Source organism: Myxine glutinosa, chromosome 1 (genome assembly GCF_964187855.1).
Source record: "Myxine glutinosa chromosome 1, kmMyxGlut1.1, whole genome shotgun sequence".
Classification (NCBI taxonomy): domain Eukaryota; kingdom Metazoa; phylum Chordata; class Myxini; order Myxiniformes; family Myxinidae; genus Myxine; species Myxine glutinosa.
This window is the reverse complement of record NC_136261.1, coordinates 163,861,315-163,876,592: the sequence shown is the minus strand read 5'-3', so window position 1 is coordinate 163,876,592 and position 15,278 is coordinate 163,861,315. Positions and strand designations below refer to the sequence as shown.

Below are 15,278 nucleotides of genomic sequence, written 5' to 3'. Positions count from 1 at the left end.
ATATATTCCATATTAAATGCCAAGTCTGTAAAATAAAATTCCCTTCAAATTAGACTGTGATTGATTGTCAATGGTTTTCAGAAGAACAAAAATTTGCATTTGGGTTCCCCTTTAAGGGTCTTTTGGGTCTTTTCAGTCTTTTGGGTCTTTGGTGTATTTTCAGTCTTTTTGGTCTTTTGGGTCTTTTTGGTCTTTAGGGTGTTTTTTGACTTTTTGACTTTTCAGTCTTCGGGGTCTTTTTGCTCTTTTGGGTGTTTTGGTCTTCAGGGTCTTTAAGGGTCTATGGGGTTCATTGGGTCTCCAGGGTGTTTTCGGTGCTTGGGTATTTTGGGTATTTGGCGTTTTTGGGGATCTTTGGGGTTTTTTGAGGTCTTCAGGATATTTTGGGTCTTCTGGGTCTTTTCAATATTTTAGGTCTTTGGGGGTATTTTGGGTCTTCGGGGTCTTTTCAGTGTTAGGGGTTTTTGGGGCCTTTTGAGTATTCAGGGTCTTTTAGGTCTTTGGAGTCTTTTTGGGTCTTTTTGGTGTTTGGGGTTTTTTGGGGTCTTTGGGTTTTTTTGGGGTCTTCAGGATATGTTGGGTCTTCTGGGTCCTTTCAATATTTCGGGTCTTTGGGGTCTTTTCGGTGTTCGGGTATTTTGGGTCTTCGGGGTCTTTTTGGCATTTTCAGTCTTTGGGGTCTTTGGGGTATTTTCAGTCTTTGGGGCCGTTTAGGTCTTTTAAGTCTTTGGAGTCTTTTAGGTCTTTGGGATATTTTGGGTCTTTGGGGTCTTTTGGGTCTTCAGGGTATTTTGGGTATTTTCAGTCTTTGGGGTCTTTGGGGGTCTTTTAGGTCTTCAGGGTATTTTTGAGGTATTTTGTTATTTTAGGGTCTTCAGGATATTTTGGGTCTTTTAGGTATTTTCAGTCTTTGGGCTCTTTTTGGTGTTCGGGATTTTCGAGGTCTTTTAGTTATTTTCAGTCTTTGGGGTATTTTCGGTCTTTTGGGGTCTTTTCAGTCTTTGTGTCTTCAGGGCCTTTTGGGTCTTTGGGGTCTTTCGGGTCTTCTGGGTCTTTTAGGTGTTCGGGTCTTTTGGGTCTTTTCAGTCTTTGTGGTCTTTTAGGTCTTCGGGGCCTTTTGGGTCTTTGTGGCCTTTTGGGTCTTTTCAGTCTTCGGGTTTTTTGGGTCTTCGAGGTCTTTTGGGGTATTCAGGGTCCTTGGGGTCTTTTGGGTCCTCTGTGTACTTTAGGTTAAGTATTTCAGGTTACATTTGTGGGTGGAGTCAGGTCACCTATCCAACCAATGGGTGAAGTGCAGACATACATACAGTCACGTGAAAAAGTAAGTACACCCCATGTAAAATTTTTACTTTTTCAACATATTTGAACATACAGCTATTTGATCTTCATTTCAACAATATTGATAGATAAAGGTGATATAATATAACAAATATCATGAAGCATTTACATTTTGTAGTCCATTGTATAATTTAAATAAACATAAATGCAAATTTCGCATGTGGGAAAAGTAAGTACACCCCGACATTTATCACTACTTCAAATACCTAAAATTAAAATCAGGTGCACCAGCTCAGGCGCAAATGATTAGAACATCGTTAGAGAGGATCTTGAAGGAACCTGTCTTATTTAAACCTCAGACATTTAGATTGGTTTGTTCTTTGTTGTTGAAGTGTGCGGCGTCACCATGCTGAGATCAAAAGAGCTCTCTGAGGCCTTCAGAAAGAAGGTTATAGATGCCTACGAGTCTGGGAAGGGATTTAAAAAGATCTCCAAACAATTTGAAATCAATCGTTCGACTGTCCGGAAGATCATCTACAAGTGGAGAAGATTCCAAACAACTGCCAACTTGTTCAGGCCAGGCCGCCCCAGCAATTTCAGCCCGAGAGCAGACCGCAAGATGCTAAAAGAAGTCTCGAAGAACCCCGGAATGTCATCACGGGACCTACAGGTAGCTCTTGCCACTGTTGACGTCAAAGTGCACGAGTCTACCATTAGAAAGAGGCTGCACAAATTTGATCTACATGGGAGGTGTGTCAGGAGGAAACCTTTGCTGTCCAGAAAGAACATCAGGGCAAGACTAAAGTTTGCCAATGAACACCTAGGCAAAGACCAGCACTTCTGGAACAATGTGTTCTGGACAGATGAGTCAAAGGTAGAGCTATTTGGCCATAGTACCAGAAGACATGTTTGGTGAAAACCAAAGACAGCATTTGACCACAAGAACCTGATACCAACTGTAAAGCATGGTGGTGGAAATATTATGGTTTGGGGCAGCTTTGCTGCATCAGGGCCTGGGCAGCTCACCATCATAGAATCCACTATGAATTCTTCATTGTACCAGAGGGTGCTTGAGGATAATGTGAGGCCATCTGTCGGCGAGTTGAAGCTCAACCGAAGGTGGACCTTGCAACATGACAATGACCCAAACATACCAGTGAATCCACCAAGGAATGGCTGAAAAGAAAGAAATGGAGGGTTCTGAAATGGCCAAGTCAAAGCCCAGATCTAAATCCCATCGAGATGTTGTGGGGAGATTTGAAACGAGCTGTGCATGCAAGAAACCCCTCAAACATCGCACAGGTGAAAGAATTCTGCATGGAGGAGTGGGCCAAAATTTCTCCCAGTCGATGTCAGAGACTGGTAGACAGTTATAAGAAACGCCTACTTGAGGTTGTTTCTGCCAAAGGGGGCAATACCACCTATTAGAGCCAAGGGTGTACTTACTTTTTCCACATGCGAAATTTGCATTTATGTTTATTTAAATTATACAATGGACTACAAAATGTAAATGTTTCATGATATTTGTTTCATTATATCACCTTTATCTATCAATATTGTTCAAATGAAGATCAAATAGCTGTATGTTCAAATATGTTGAAAAAGTCAAAACTTTCCATGGGGTGTACTTACTTTTTTACGTGACTGTATACCTACATACATACACACAAACACTTGCCCCATTATATATGGATTATTTGAACGAACATCCAAAATTGTTATAATCGCGATCGATTCAAGTGTGTAAAGTCGTGATAGAGCCAGGTACATCTGCGACATTCGCAGAAACCATCTCCTCAATATGAAGCTATAAATATCGACAATACAGGTTAAGTTACTCACCGTCATTGCGCCAAAGGCAAACGTGATACGCACAGGCACAGGTGAGATTTTCCGGAGGAGGCAGCACGTCACGAATAACTGGTTTGCACCGCCCCAACGCAAAGAGCAGCGCTGGAATTTTGCCGCCTTCGTCACATCGGTGTTTTCTCCATCGTATCACCGTGTAAAATGATTTCGTTGAGAAAGCTCCTGCTTAAGCCGCACTACGTACGATTCGTACAACGTGCGTTGTTGCTCTCCGTCGTCATCGTGCTTTGTTTGTGCGGGTGGTTCAAGGGACGAGGAGACCTGACGACGATACCTTCATCCCAGTTCAGAGAGGGCGACCGGGCTCTCTTGAAGGGCTATTCCTCTTCGGACAAGATTATTCCGTTTCCATGGCTGCCGTCTGCCCATAGAGGAGGCCGCGTCTGGGACGGACATTCGGCGCACTGTGCACCCAACGGCAGCGCTGCTTCGGATCCGAAGTTCGGGAAACACTCGAAGCTAATTCAAGACTTTCTCACCTACCGCCATTGCAGGAACTTCGAACTGATCATCGAGCCTCGCACGAAGTGCTCGTCCCGAGACGTGTTTCTGTTGATCGCCATTAAGACGAACGCCCAGAACGTTGATCGAAGGGATGTTATCCGGAGGACCTGGGGAAAAGAGCGACAGATTAAGGTTCGATTGCATGTACCAGGGACAGATCCAGGACTTTATGAATGGGGGGGGGGGGGGGGGGGAGGGGGGCAGTAGTAATGTGGCTAATGTGGTCCTAATGTCACCTAGTAGTAATGTGGATAATGTGGTCCTAATGTCACCTAGTAGTAATGTGGCTAATGTGGTCCTAATGTCACCGAGTAGTAATGTGGCTAATGTGGTCCTAATGTCACCGTGTAGTAATGTGGCTAATGTGGTCCTAATGTCACCTAGTAGTAAAGTGGCTAATGTGGTCCTAAGGTCACCTCGTAGTAAGGTGGCTAATGTGGTCCTAAGGTCACCTAGTAGTAATGTGGCTAATGTGGTCTTAAGGTCACCTAGTAGTAATGTGGCTAATGTGGTCCTAATGTCACCTAGTAGTAATGTGGCTAATGTGGTCCTAATGTCACCTAGTAGTAAAGTGGCTAATGTGGTCCTAAGGTCACCTCATAGTAAGGTGGCTAATGTGGTCCTAAGGTCACCTCGTAGTAAGGTGGCTAATGTGGTCCTAAGGTCACCTAGTAGTAATGTGGATAATGTGGTCCTAATGTCACCGAGTAGTAAGGTGGCTAATATGGTCGTAAGGTCACCGAGTAGTAAGGTGGCTAATGTGGTCGTAAGGTCACCGAGTAGTAAGGTGGCTAATGTGGTCGTAATGTCTCCGAGTCGTAAGGTGGCTAATGTGGTCGTAAGGTCACCGAGTAGTAAGGTGGCTAATGTGGTCGTAAGGTCACCTAGTAGTAAGATGGCTGATGTGGTCGTAAGGTCACCTAGTAGTAAGGTGGCTGATGTGGTCGTAAGGTCACCTAGTAGTAAGGTGGCTGATGTGGTCGTAAGGTCACCTAGTAGTAAGATGGCTGATGTGGTCGTAAGGTCACCTAGTAGTAAGGTGCCGAATGAAATGTCTTGGAAATACCATTACCTGGTGGACAAAAGTGCCAAATTGTCCATGAATGTTTCTCACATCATGGTGATTAATTTCAGAAGGGAAGACACCCAGAAATAGCACAATGAGACTGAGTAGGGGAAACTGAAATAAAAAATAGGATGTTACCCACTGATATGACATATGTATTCAACATAGGATATTACCCACTGATATGACATATGTATTCAACATGGGATATTACCCACTGATATGACATGTGTATTCAACATAGGATATTACCCACTGATATGACATATGTATGCAACATAGGATATTACCCACTGATATGACATATGTATTCAACATGGGTTATTACCCACTGATATGACATATGTATTCAACATAGGATATTACCCACTGATATGACATATGTATTCAACATAGGATATTACCCACTGATATGACATATGTATTCAACATAGGATATTACCCAGCGATATGACATATGTATTCAACATAGGATATTACCCACTGATATGACATATGTATTCAACATAGGATATTACCCACTGATATGACATATGTATTCAACATAGGATATTACCCAGCGATATGACATATGTATTCAACATAGGATATTACCCACTGATATGACATATGTATTCAACATAGGATATTACCCACTGATATGACATATGTATTCAACATAGGATATTACCCACTGATATGACATATGTATTCAACATAGGATATTACCCACTGATATGACATATGTATTCAACAGAGGATATTACCCACTGATATGACATATGTATTCAACATAGGATATTACCCACCGATATGGCATATGTATTCAACATAGGATATTACCCACTGATATGACATATGTATTCAACATAGGATATTACCCACCGATATGACAAATGTATTCAACACAGGATATTACCTACCGATATGACATATGTATTCAACATAGGATATTACCCAACGATATGACCTATGTATTCAACACAGGATATTACCCACTGATATGACATGTGTATTCAACACAGGATATTACCTACCGATATGACATATGTATTCAACATAGGATATTACCCACCGATATGACATATGTATTCAACATAGGATATTACCCACTGATATGACATATGTATTCAACATAGGATATTACCCAGCGATATGACATATGTATTCAACATAGGATATTACCCAGTGATATGACATATGTATTCAACATAGGATATTACCCACTGATATGACATATGTATTCAACATAGGATATTACCCAGCGATATGACATATGTATTCAACATAGGATATTACCCACTGATATGACATATGTATTCAACATAGGATATTACCCACTGATATGACATATGTATTCAACATAGGATATTACCCACTGATATGACATATGTATTCAACATAGGATATTACCCAGCGATATGACATATGTATTCAACAAAGGATATTACCCAGTGATATGACATATGTATTCAACATAGGATATTACCCACTGATATGACATATGTATTCAACATAGGATATTACCCACTGATATGACATATGTATTCAACATAGGATATTACCCAGCGATATGACATATGTATTCAACAAAGGATATTACCCAGTGATATGACATATGTATTCAACATAGGATATTACCCACTGATATGACAAATGTATTCAACATGAGATATTACCCACTGATATGACATATGTATTCAACATAGGATATTACCCACCGATATGACAAATGTATTCAACATGGGATATTACCCACTGATATGACATATGTATTCAACATGGGATATTACCCACCGATATGACATGTATTCAACATAGGATATTACCCACTGATATGACATGTATTCAACACAGGATATTACCCACTGATATGACATATGTATTCAACATAGGATATTACCCACTGATATGACATATGTATTCAACATAGGATTTTACCCACTTATATGACATATGTAATCAACATAGGATATTACCCACTGATAGGAAATATGTATTCAACATAGGATATTACCCACTGATATGACATATGTATTCAACATCGGATATTACCCACTGATATGATATATGTATTCAACATAGGATATTACCCACTGATATGACATATGTATTCTACATAGGATATTACCCACTGATATGACATATGTATGCAACATAGGATATTACCCACTGATATGACATATGTATTCAACATAGGATATTACCCACTGATAGGAAATATGTATTCAACATAGGATATTACCCACTGTTATGACATATGTATTCAACATCGGATATTACCCATTGATATGATATATGTCCTCAGCAGGGGAAACTTTAATTCCACATGGGTCATAACAAGTCATGGTTTAGGGGAAACTAAACCGATCCTTTCTCTCATGTCTCTGTCTCTGTCTCTGTCTCCTCTTCTCTTCTCTCTTCTCCTTCTTTCTTTCTTTCTCTCTTCTGTCTCAATCTCTCTTCTCTCTCTCTTGCTCGCTGCATTTTACAGTGGGAAGGTCCATGACACCTCATATTTTTCATAAGGCTTGTAATGAAGCTGCCACTCACACATTTCACACACACACACACACATGTGAAGAAGCAGCTCTTCGTTTGGAAAAGAAGTCCACAAATAGCCTGAAAAATGACGCAGCTTTTTTATTAAAACCAACTTATACAGATCCGGAGGAGACAAGACATCTACAGCAAGCTACAGCAAGAACATGCCAAGTCAAGCCTTCCTGAAAACACATTGATTCCCAGTCCATTTATATAGGGACACGTTTTATCAGGAAATCTCCGAGGGAACAAACAAAACTGGGAGAGGTTCCTCCCCGGTGGGCCAAGCCCCCACCGTCATCCGCTCTGTTATTCGGGGGAGTCAGCCCTTCCTTATCATTCGGACCAGATATAGTTTCAAAAGCTCCGAGGTGACGAAAATGTAACTCACAGAGAGAAGAGTGCATGCTTGGCCAGATAAGACCATGCTTGGCCAGCCAGATAAGACCATAAAATATATGGGTTTGTTCACATGAGTAATTCAAAGCATGTTTATACAGAGTCAAGCGTTGCTGTGATTAATACAAAATATATATGGTAAAAACAATAGGTTTATGTCTGCAATCTAATCATTCTACTAGCGTTACACAAAATCACGCGCGTGAGCGTGATTTTACGACCGGCCTTATCTAGCCTTGAAAAAGCACACGTATACAATTTGTCCAGCACGACCGAAGCGAGCCTTTTTTTTTTTTTTTTTTTTTTTTTTTTTTTTTTTTTTTTTGTATACAAGATCGAGGCTCGTGAAAGAGCGAACATTAATCACACAGAAAGACAAACAGACACATAAAACAAATAACATCGGGAGCGGTAGACAAGATGGGGAGAGAGGGGGAAGGACACAAACACAACATTTGAGAGCAGGGACCGAGAGACATGGAGACATCGAGAGATCTGTGGGAGGGAGAGGGCTTTGGGGGGGAGGCATGTGAAGGGGGGGAGGCATGTGAAGGGGGGGGGGGGGGTGGGAGAGGTATAAACATATGGACACTGCCAGGATTTCCAGGAAATAAGTTGGAATTTCAAACAAGGTGGATCTGGGGTGAATTAGTGGGGGTAGAAAAGATCAAGGTTATGGATGGGGGAAGATAAGAGATGGTGGTGAACAGCTGTTTTAAAGACCTGGAGGGAGGAGAGGGATTGAAGGGAGTGTGGGAGTTTGTTCCACAGGCGGGAGAAAAGAGGAATGAAAGAGTGAAGGTGAGCAGAGAGCCGAGATTTCGGCAGTTTAACCATCAGAGGGTTGCTGGCAGATCTTGTGCGACCTGTAGGAATATTTGGGGGACAGAGCACAGAGAGAGCTGGGGGAGCAAGGCCGGAGAGGAGTCGGTAGAAGACAGAAAGACCACCTACCTGCCTGCGGTGAGTGAGTGAAAGGCCCTCAGAGATAGCTTCATCGCGGGAGATTCCAATGATTTTGAAAGCTTTGGATTCAACAGCGCGAAGCCGAGCCAGGTGTGAGGCAGGAGCACCAGCCCATAGGGGAGAACAGTACTCCATAGAGCTGCGGATGAAAGCCTTGTATGTGGTGAGGAGCTCAGGTGTGCCGAGGAAGGACCCCGCACGAGCCTTTCCTCATCCAAAACTAAAACGAAGCAAAAACCCTTTATTAACTTTATGAAAATAGCATTTTTAAACAACATTTAAATCATAACACATTAGCAACCAACGTCTATAACTGAACTTTAGGCAATAACAAATCTACAACTTGACACACACACACACACACACACAAACACAAACATATCCACACACACACACACACAAACACACAAACCGGAGTGATCAACATACTTGTAAAAAAAATAAAAAGAAATTGCCAAGTAATGAAAAGTCACTCATGTAGAACAAAGCAGAATGGCATTCAGTAGAGCATCCTTTTGACCTCACAAATAATTGGTGGTTGGTTTCAGTAAGCTGATATGAAAATCCGATTCAAATTTCAAGTCAATCAGATGAAAATTGAGGATTTTAGAAATTTTAAAAAAGTGGTTGACCTTTGACCTATGTTGACCTTTTGGCCTATGCTGATCTCAAAAATAGTTGTTGGTTGAATTCAGTTAACTGACATGTAAATCCCATTCAAATGTCAAGTGAATCAGATGACAATTGAGGATTTTAGAAATTTGAAATTGTTGTTGACCTTTGGCCTGTGTTGACCTTGTGACCCATGTTGATCAAAAAAAAATAGTTGGTGGTTGAATTCAGTTAGCTGATGTGTGAATCCTTTTCAAATTTCAAGTCAATTGGATGAAAATTGAGGATTTTAGCAATTCAAAAAAAAGTGGTTGACCTTTTGGCCTATGCTGATCTCAAACATAGTTGGTGGTTGAATTCAGTAAGCTGATATGTAAATCCTATTTAAAATTCAAGTCAATTGGATGAAAATTGATGATTTTAGAAATTTGAACTATGTTGACCTTTTGGCCTATGTTGACCTCAAAAATATTGTTGAATTCAGCGACCAGATATGCAAGTCCTCTTCAAATTTCAAGTCAATCGGATGAAAATTGAGGATTTTAGAAATATAGCAAAGTTGGTGACATTTGGCCTCTGTTGACCTTTTGACCCCAAAAACAATCGGCTTCTTGCTTTTGATCAACTCTACCATTTGGTGAAGTTTAGTGACGATCGGTTTAGAATTGTGACCTGTAGGCCGGTGACAAACAAACAGACAAACAAACAGACAAACAGACAGACAGACAGAACCACAAACGCAACCGACCAATATACTTGAAAAATCTTCGATTTTGCAAGTAACAAACTTTTCCTACCTGAAAATTCTGCTCTGGGCGAGCAAAGAGGCTCCTTCGGAAGGAAACTTGAATTAAACACAGCACTGGAACGGGAATGTCGACTCCGTACCACTCTTTCACGAATCACCTGATACATTTTCTGCGCATGCACACCATGCAATCCGTGCTTTCTTCGATTCATGAAATCCAGCATGACGTGCACGAGCCGATACGGGTCTGTTATTAAATGCTGCCCACCAGCATAGTGTTGATTTAAGAGATAACTTGTTTGGGGTAGGTTAATATTAATTTATACATAACTAGCTACGCACAGGGTACCCGTGCAACGCACAGGTGGGAAGCCAAAAGCAAACAAGCAATGCGGAAATGGCGAATGCTAAAGCTGAACCAATAAAGTCCACATTCCTGTACCACATTCAGTCGAATGTCAGGCATTGACAGCAGGTTCCTGAAGGACTTAAACAACAAACGTATCCAGTCTGAATGTTGCTATATCCAGTCAACGGCGAAACTGCAAATCGGGAATCCGCGAATGTCACGGATGGAAACCCTTATGTCATTTATCTCATTCTGCTTTAAACTCAATGTCTCCATATTTTTATTCCAAACAGGATCATTCCAATCACAAATGCATACTACGAGCAATGGTACCCGCCCTCCGGGCGGGGCTTCAATTGGGAGGCCCAAATGAAAAGGCTAAATATCAGAAATTGAAGGCTTTTTTTTTCAACGATTTATATAAACATCCGTTAAATCTCGATCGGTGCAGCCGTTTGTGCGGCACCTGGGAAAATGACGTCATGCGCGAGCAAGTATCAGCAGGATGTGGCAGTGTGGGAGTCCACGTTTCTGATCCTCCTTCATGCCGAAGTAGCCCACCACTTCTCCAAGCATTCCGCTCTTCAGATCCGCCATGACAGATTTAAGCTTGATACTGAAGACACGTGCAATTAGTCCACCCGATGTCGTATGTACTCCCGATACATGTTTCCTTCATTGTAAAAACTTCCAAATCAACAGTTAAAAGAATTTTGAGCCGATCGGTGTTACGGCCTTGGCAAGATCGTTGGAGACAGCGATCTGTTAGCGTATACACTGCCCAAATAGCTATGTGGAATTCTCTCATGTAGAGATTAAACTCACGTCAATTTAACTTTGGCCGAGGTCATTATTTACTTTTAGTGATGTTTATATACAAATGATGTTTATATTGGTTTTGGTTCGTCCTTTCCGCATATCTCGTGGGATTGTAAGTTGGAGAGACGGCCGTGATGGCGGGGAGGGGGTTGGAATTCTCTCAAGCAGGGATTCAACCCGTGTCCTTATAAAAGGTCTTTGTCCGAGGTCACCGAGTCTGATCGGTGCAGCTGTGCAGCGATCGGTGCAGCCGTTTGTGCGGCACCCGGGAAAACAACATCGTCACAATGAAAACATCGTCACAATGAACGTTATGTGAATGCGAATGTTATGCGGAGTCCAAATCTGAGAATGCTGGAGACCAAAGCTGAAATTGGGAAAACTAAATAGCCTATTTTACTCCTGGGGATTACAGGATTACCCACCCAAAATATCGTTGCGATCGGTTCAGCAGATTTTACGGTACCTTCAAACGGACAGACAGACAGACAGTCAGACAGACAGACGGACGGACATTTGGTGAATTATAGTAAGATAGTAGTGATATATCAAAATATAATGTTAAATCACGATTGTATTGAGATATTATCAAATCAGTGAATTGTCATCATCTTATTCACTTCCGGATCGGCAGCACCTCCATAACGATAGTATTTCGAAATTATAATTTTATTGAGGAATTTATGAAACCTCCTACCCTACCTTAAGACAACTGCTGGGACCCCAAAACGCTCCACATAAGGTTTGGTGGGGCTAACCCAAAACTGAGAGAGTAGTTTCGGGACGGACTTTAGAGTAGCTTTTAAGGGTCTTTAAGACACTCCTCTTTTATATTATCGACGCATGGATCGGCTCGCTATGCTCACCTGACCACACGTCGTCGCAGAGGCATGGGCTTGTTTAAACTGATCGACCATGGGCCGTACCTAATTTTTCTGCTTAGTTTTTGAGTTTCATAGTCTCCTCCTGGGGACTACTTGAAACCTTCCTTAATATATTCCTCATATGTGCCTGAACCCAAAATCAAATGTTCCCAAGCTTGAAAATTGAGTGTTACTGAGAATTTCACAAAAAACAAAGAAATACATAGAAATGGTTGCTGGGGTAATTTTACCCTAGCAACGGTGACACATAGGCATTTTCTGTGGGTTTAGAGCACAGAAATGTAACAAATGGGCAGAAGAAATAGTTGTAAAAGACTCCATTTATATAAACACATCCATAACATTATGTTAAATGTTGAGAAGAGGGTCTTTGTGGTGTCTTACACAATGAATTACGGGAGACATCAATGGTTAAATTAGTACAGTTCATAGCAGGTAGTAAACTAATTTGGAACACCACCGCCATCATCTTTTCACCAAACAGAAGAGTTTAAAATGCAAACATCTCACAACCATGTGTTTAAATGAAGAAAAAACATACCCCTTATTTATTTTATATCTCTGTTCATCCAGTTTAATGTTTGCTTGAAAAACTTACATCCAGTACCATCCTCGCTTGTGCTCATACTTTATTACAAAATATTTCCCTCTTTTTACAGTTTTCAATTACTAAATTTTGTTTCTCCTATTTCATAACTCGTACACAGGCACTTTCTTTTCCCCTCCACTCCCTCCCCCCTCTCTTTCTCTTTCTTTTCCTTTTGTCCTTTCTCTCCGTCACTCTCCTCTCACATCTAAGTATTCGAAAATGTAATGTTACAAACGAACTGCGTTCAGTGCAATGAGTAACTTGTGTCTTGGTTGGTGTCTTTAGTACAAGCTGAAGACGTTATAAAAATCATCAATTCATGATAATGTCAATCACTGAAAAGAAGCATACATCATAATATTATGTTAAAACCTGCAAAATATTTATAATGATGTGGCATTATATATTTCTCAGAACATTTAAAAGCAAGGTTTAGGTTGTAACTGGTCATCATTTACGCAATGAAGCAATCTTTGTCAATTTCATTAAGTCATGATGAAATGAATTCAGTAATGATCTTCAAGTCTTACCCTTTAAAGCAATTTTTAACACACGGTCCTGTTATGTAACATCACAATAAACTTTCAAGATATGTGTTTAAAGATAATAAGACATCAACAAAATGAACTATTGTCAGGTCGACCTTTTATGGCTGTTTACCACATTCCTATCTAAATATTCGTAGTTTCAAACAAACATCGTTTCGTGTGGGGGGAAATCACTTGTGATGCCTGTAGTCCATGCCAGGAAATTGAACAGCTCATCTGGAACTATGTTGTGTGCTGCTTGTAGAGTCAATTCCTTGGAACTTGGTGGCCACTTCAGTGGAGGGGTGGTATCACATTTGTCTTTAATGCAATTCTTCAGTGCCAGAGCAGCGTGGTACAGGGGTCTACATTTCATCTGAGTTGTAATTCTGCTGGTTGTAGCACCCATTCTGACATCAGTGTCGGTGTCTGCATCGTCAGCACTTTCCGATGAGTCGTTCACTGCTTCCCCTGCAATCTCTGCTGTGGAAAGATCCTCAACAAACACAAGATCACTTTCATTACTTTTTGATGACTTGACAAATTTGAGGAATGGATATGACTGTAGTAATCTTCTTTTAAGGCTGTATGTCTTGTAGGATGGGATTTTCATGCCCTCCTCTTCTTCTACACACTTCTTGAACAAGTAATTTAAATTTGTTAACCTCAAAATTTCTCTATTTTTGACAATTCTCTCTTCAACAACTCTTTGGCAAAAACATTTATACCCCTCGTCATACAAAAAAACCTCTTGGGGGTTTTTCACATAGTTTTTGCTTAGAAATCTAGTGTAAGACTTAAAACAGCTCTTATGATACCTAGCTTCTAGGGCTACTATATCTTTCCCTCTGATGTTAATGAGGAGGGCCTCATCTTTCCTCATCTCAGCTGCAGTGACCAGCTTACCAGCTGTTATAGTCTCACAATGAACCAACTGTTCCTTTCTTCTTTTTCTGCTGTGTAGTTCTACAATGTTCTTGTCTTTCTTGCAAATGAGACAGCATACTGGCAGTAGATGGGAGGATCTTGAGCCCGCCGCCCTGGAATGGGATGTCTTTGACCGCAGAAGTCTGATCTTGGGAGCCACTTCGTCTCATCCCTGGTCATGTTCAGCAGATCCATCAGCTGCATCTATCTATAATTCCAGTAATCTCTGTGTGTATGTATGTATGTATGTCTGTATGTCTGTGACCGCTGTTTCTCGACAACCACGGGTCCGATATACTTTAAACTTGCCAGGTATATTGCTGGGGACCCGAGGATGTGCCTTTTCAAGGTTTCATATTAATCGGACAAGTAGTTACCGAGCTATGTCCAAAAAACGATTCAACCAATCAGAGAGCAGCGAGCTATCACGTGTGCCGAACGTGCCGAACAGACTCTGCCTCGGACGGCACATTTGAGAGCGTATTCATTTATTTCACGTTGGCAAACTATGTTGGCGTTAAACTATGTTTTAAAACTAATTAAAACTAATTTGCGATTCTTTCGCTTTCCTGCGCGTTTGTGCACGCTATGGCGATTTCTTTACCAAACTCCGCAAGCCGTTCGCTTTGGACCAAACCATTTCATGTAAATAGAGGGGGGGGGATTGTCACCGTACTCGCAAGCCGTTCGCTTTGGACCAAACCATTTCATGTAAATAGAGGGGGGGGGGGGGATTGTCACCGTACTCGCAAGCCGTTCGCTTTGGACCAAACCATTTCATGTAAATAGAGGGGGGGGGGGGTATAATTTTAGATATATATATAGTACGGGCATGCCCTAGTTAAAGAAAGGGGACCAGTAGGGAGAGCAGTGGGAAAACAAGAAAAATATGAGGAATGAGAAACAAAAAGAAATACACAGTTTACAACTTTACACACCCTTCAAAAATAATTAAATCCTTTTTAGTTGTATGATAGGAAATTCTGACATCTATAGGTCTAGATTATCTAAGGCAAACAAGCGTCCTGTATCCAGATAATATTGTCAGTATGAATAATGAGGTGTACAGGATGGTCCGTGGAGCTACCTAACATGACTCGTGACAAAATTCATATTTCATTGCAGTCAGACATGGAGGTGACAGTTACCAGCCTCCGTAAACATTCTATGGGTTACCAGCCACCTGAAAATTTGTTCAGCTTGTTCTTTTATTCCTGC

General features: G+C 41.1%; 1 protein-coding gene across 1 annotated transcript in view; it reads left to right on the top strand.

The window, feature by feature from the left end:
- Positions 1-3,137: 3,137 nt before the first annotated feature.
- LOC137419026 (N-acetyllactosaminide beta-1,3-N-acetylglucosaminyltransferase 3) overlaps positions 3,138-15,278 on the top strand; it is a 63,650-nt gene continuing 51,509 nt past the window's right edge. The window contains exon 1 of the mRNA XM_068105203.2: positions 3,138-3,783. Coding sequence (XP_067961304.2) covers positions 3,289-3,783 — 495 coding nt within the window. The 5' untranslated portion in view covers positions 3,138-3,288. The remainder of the gene's footprint in view (positions 3,784-15,278) is intronic.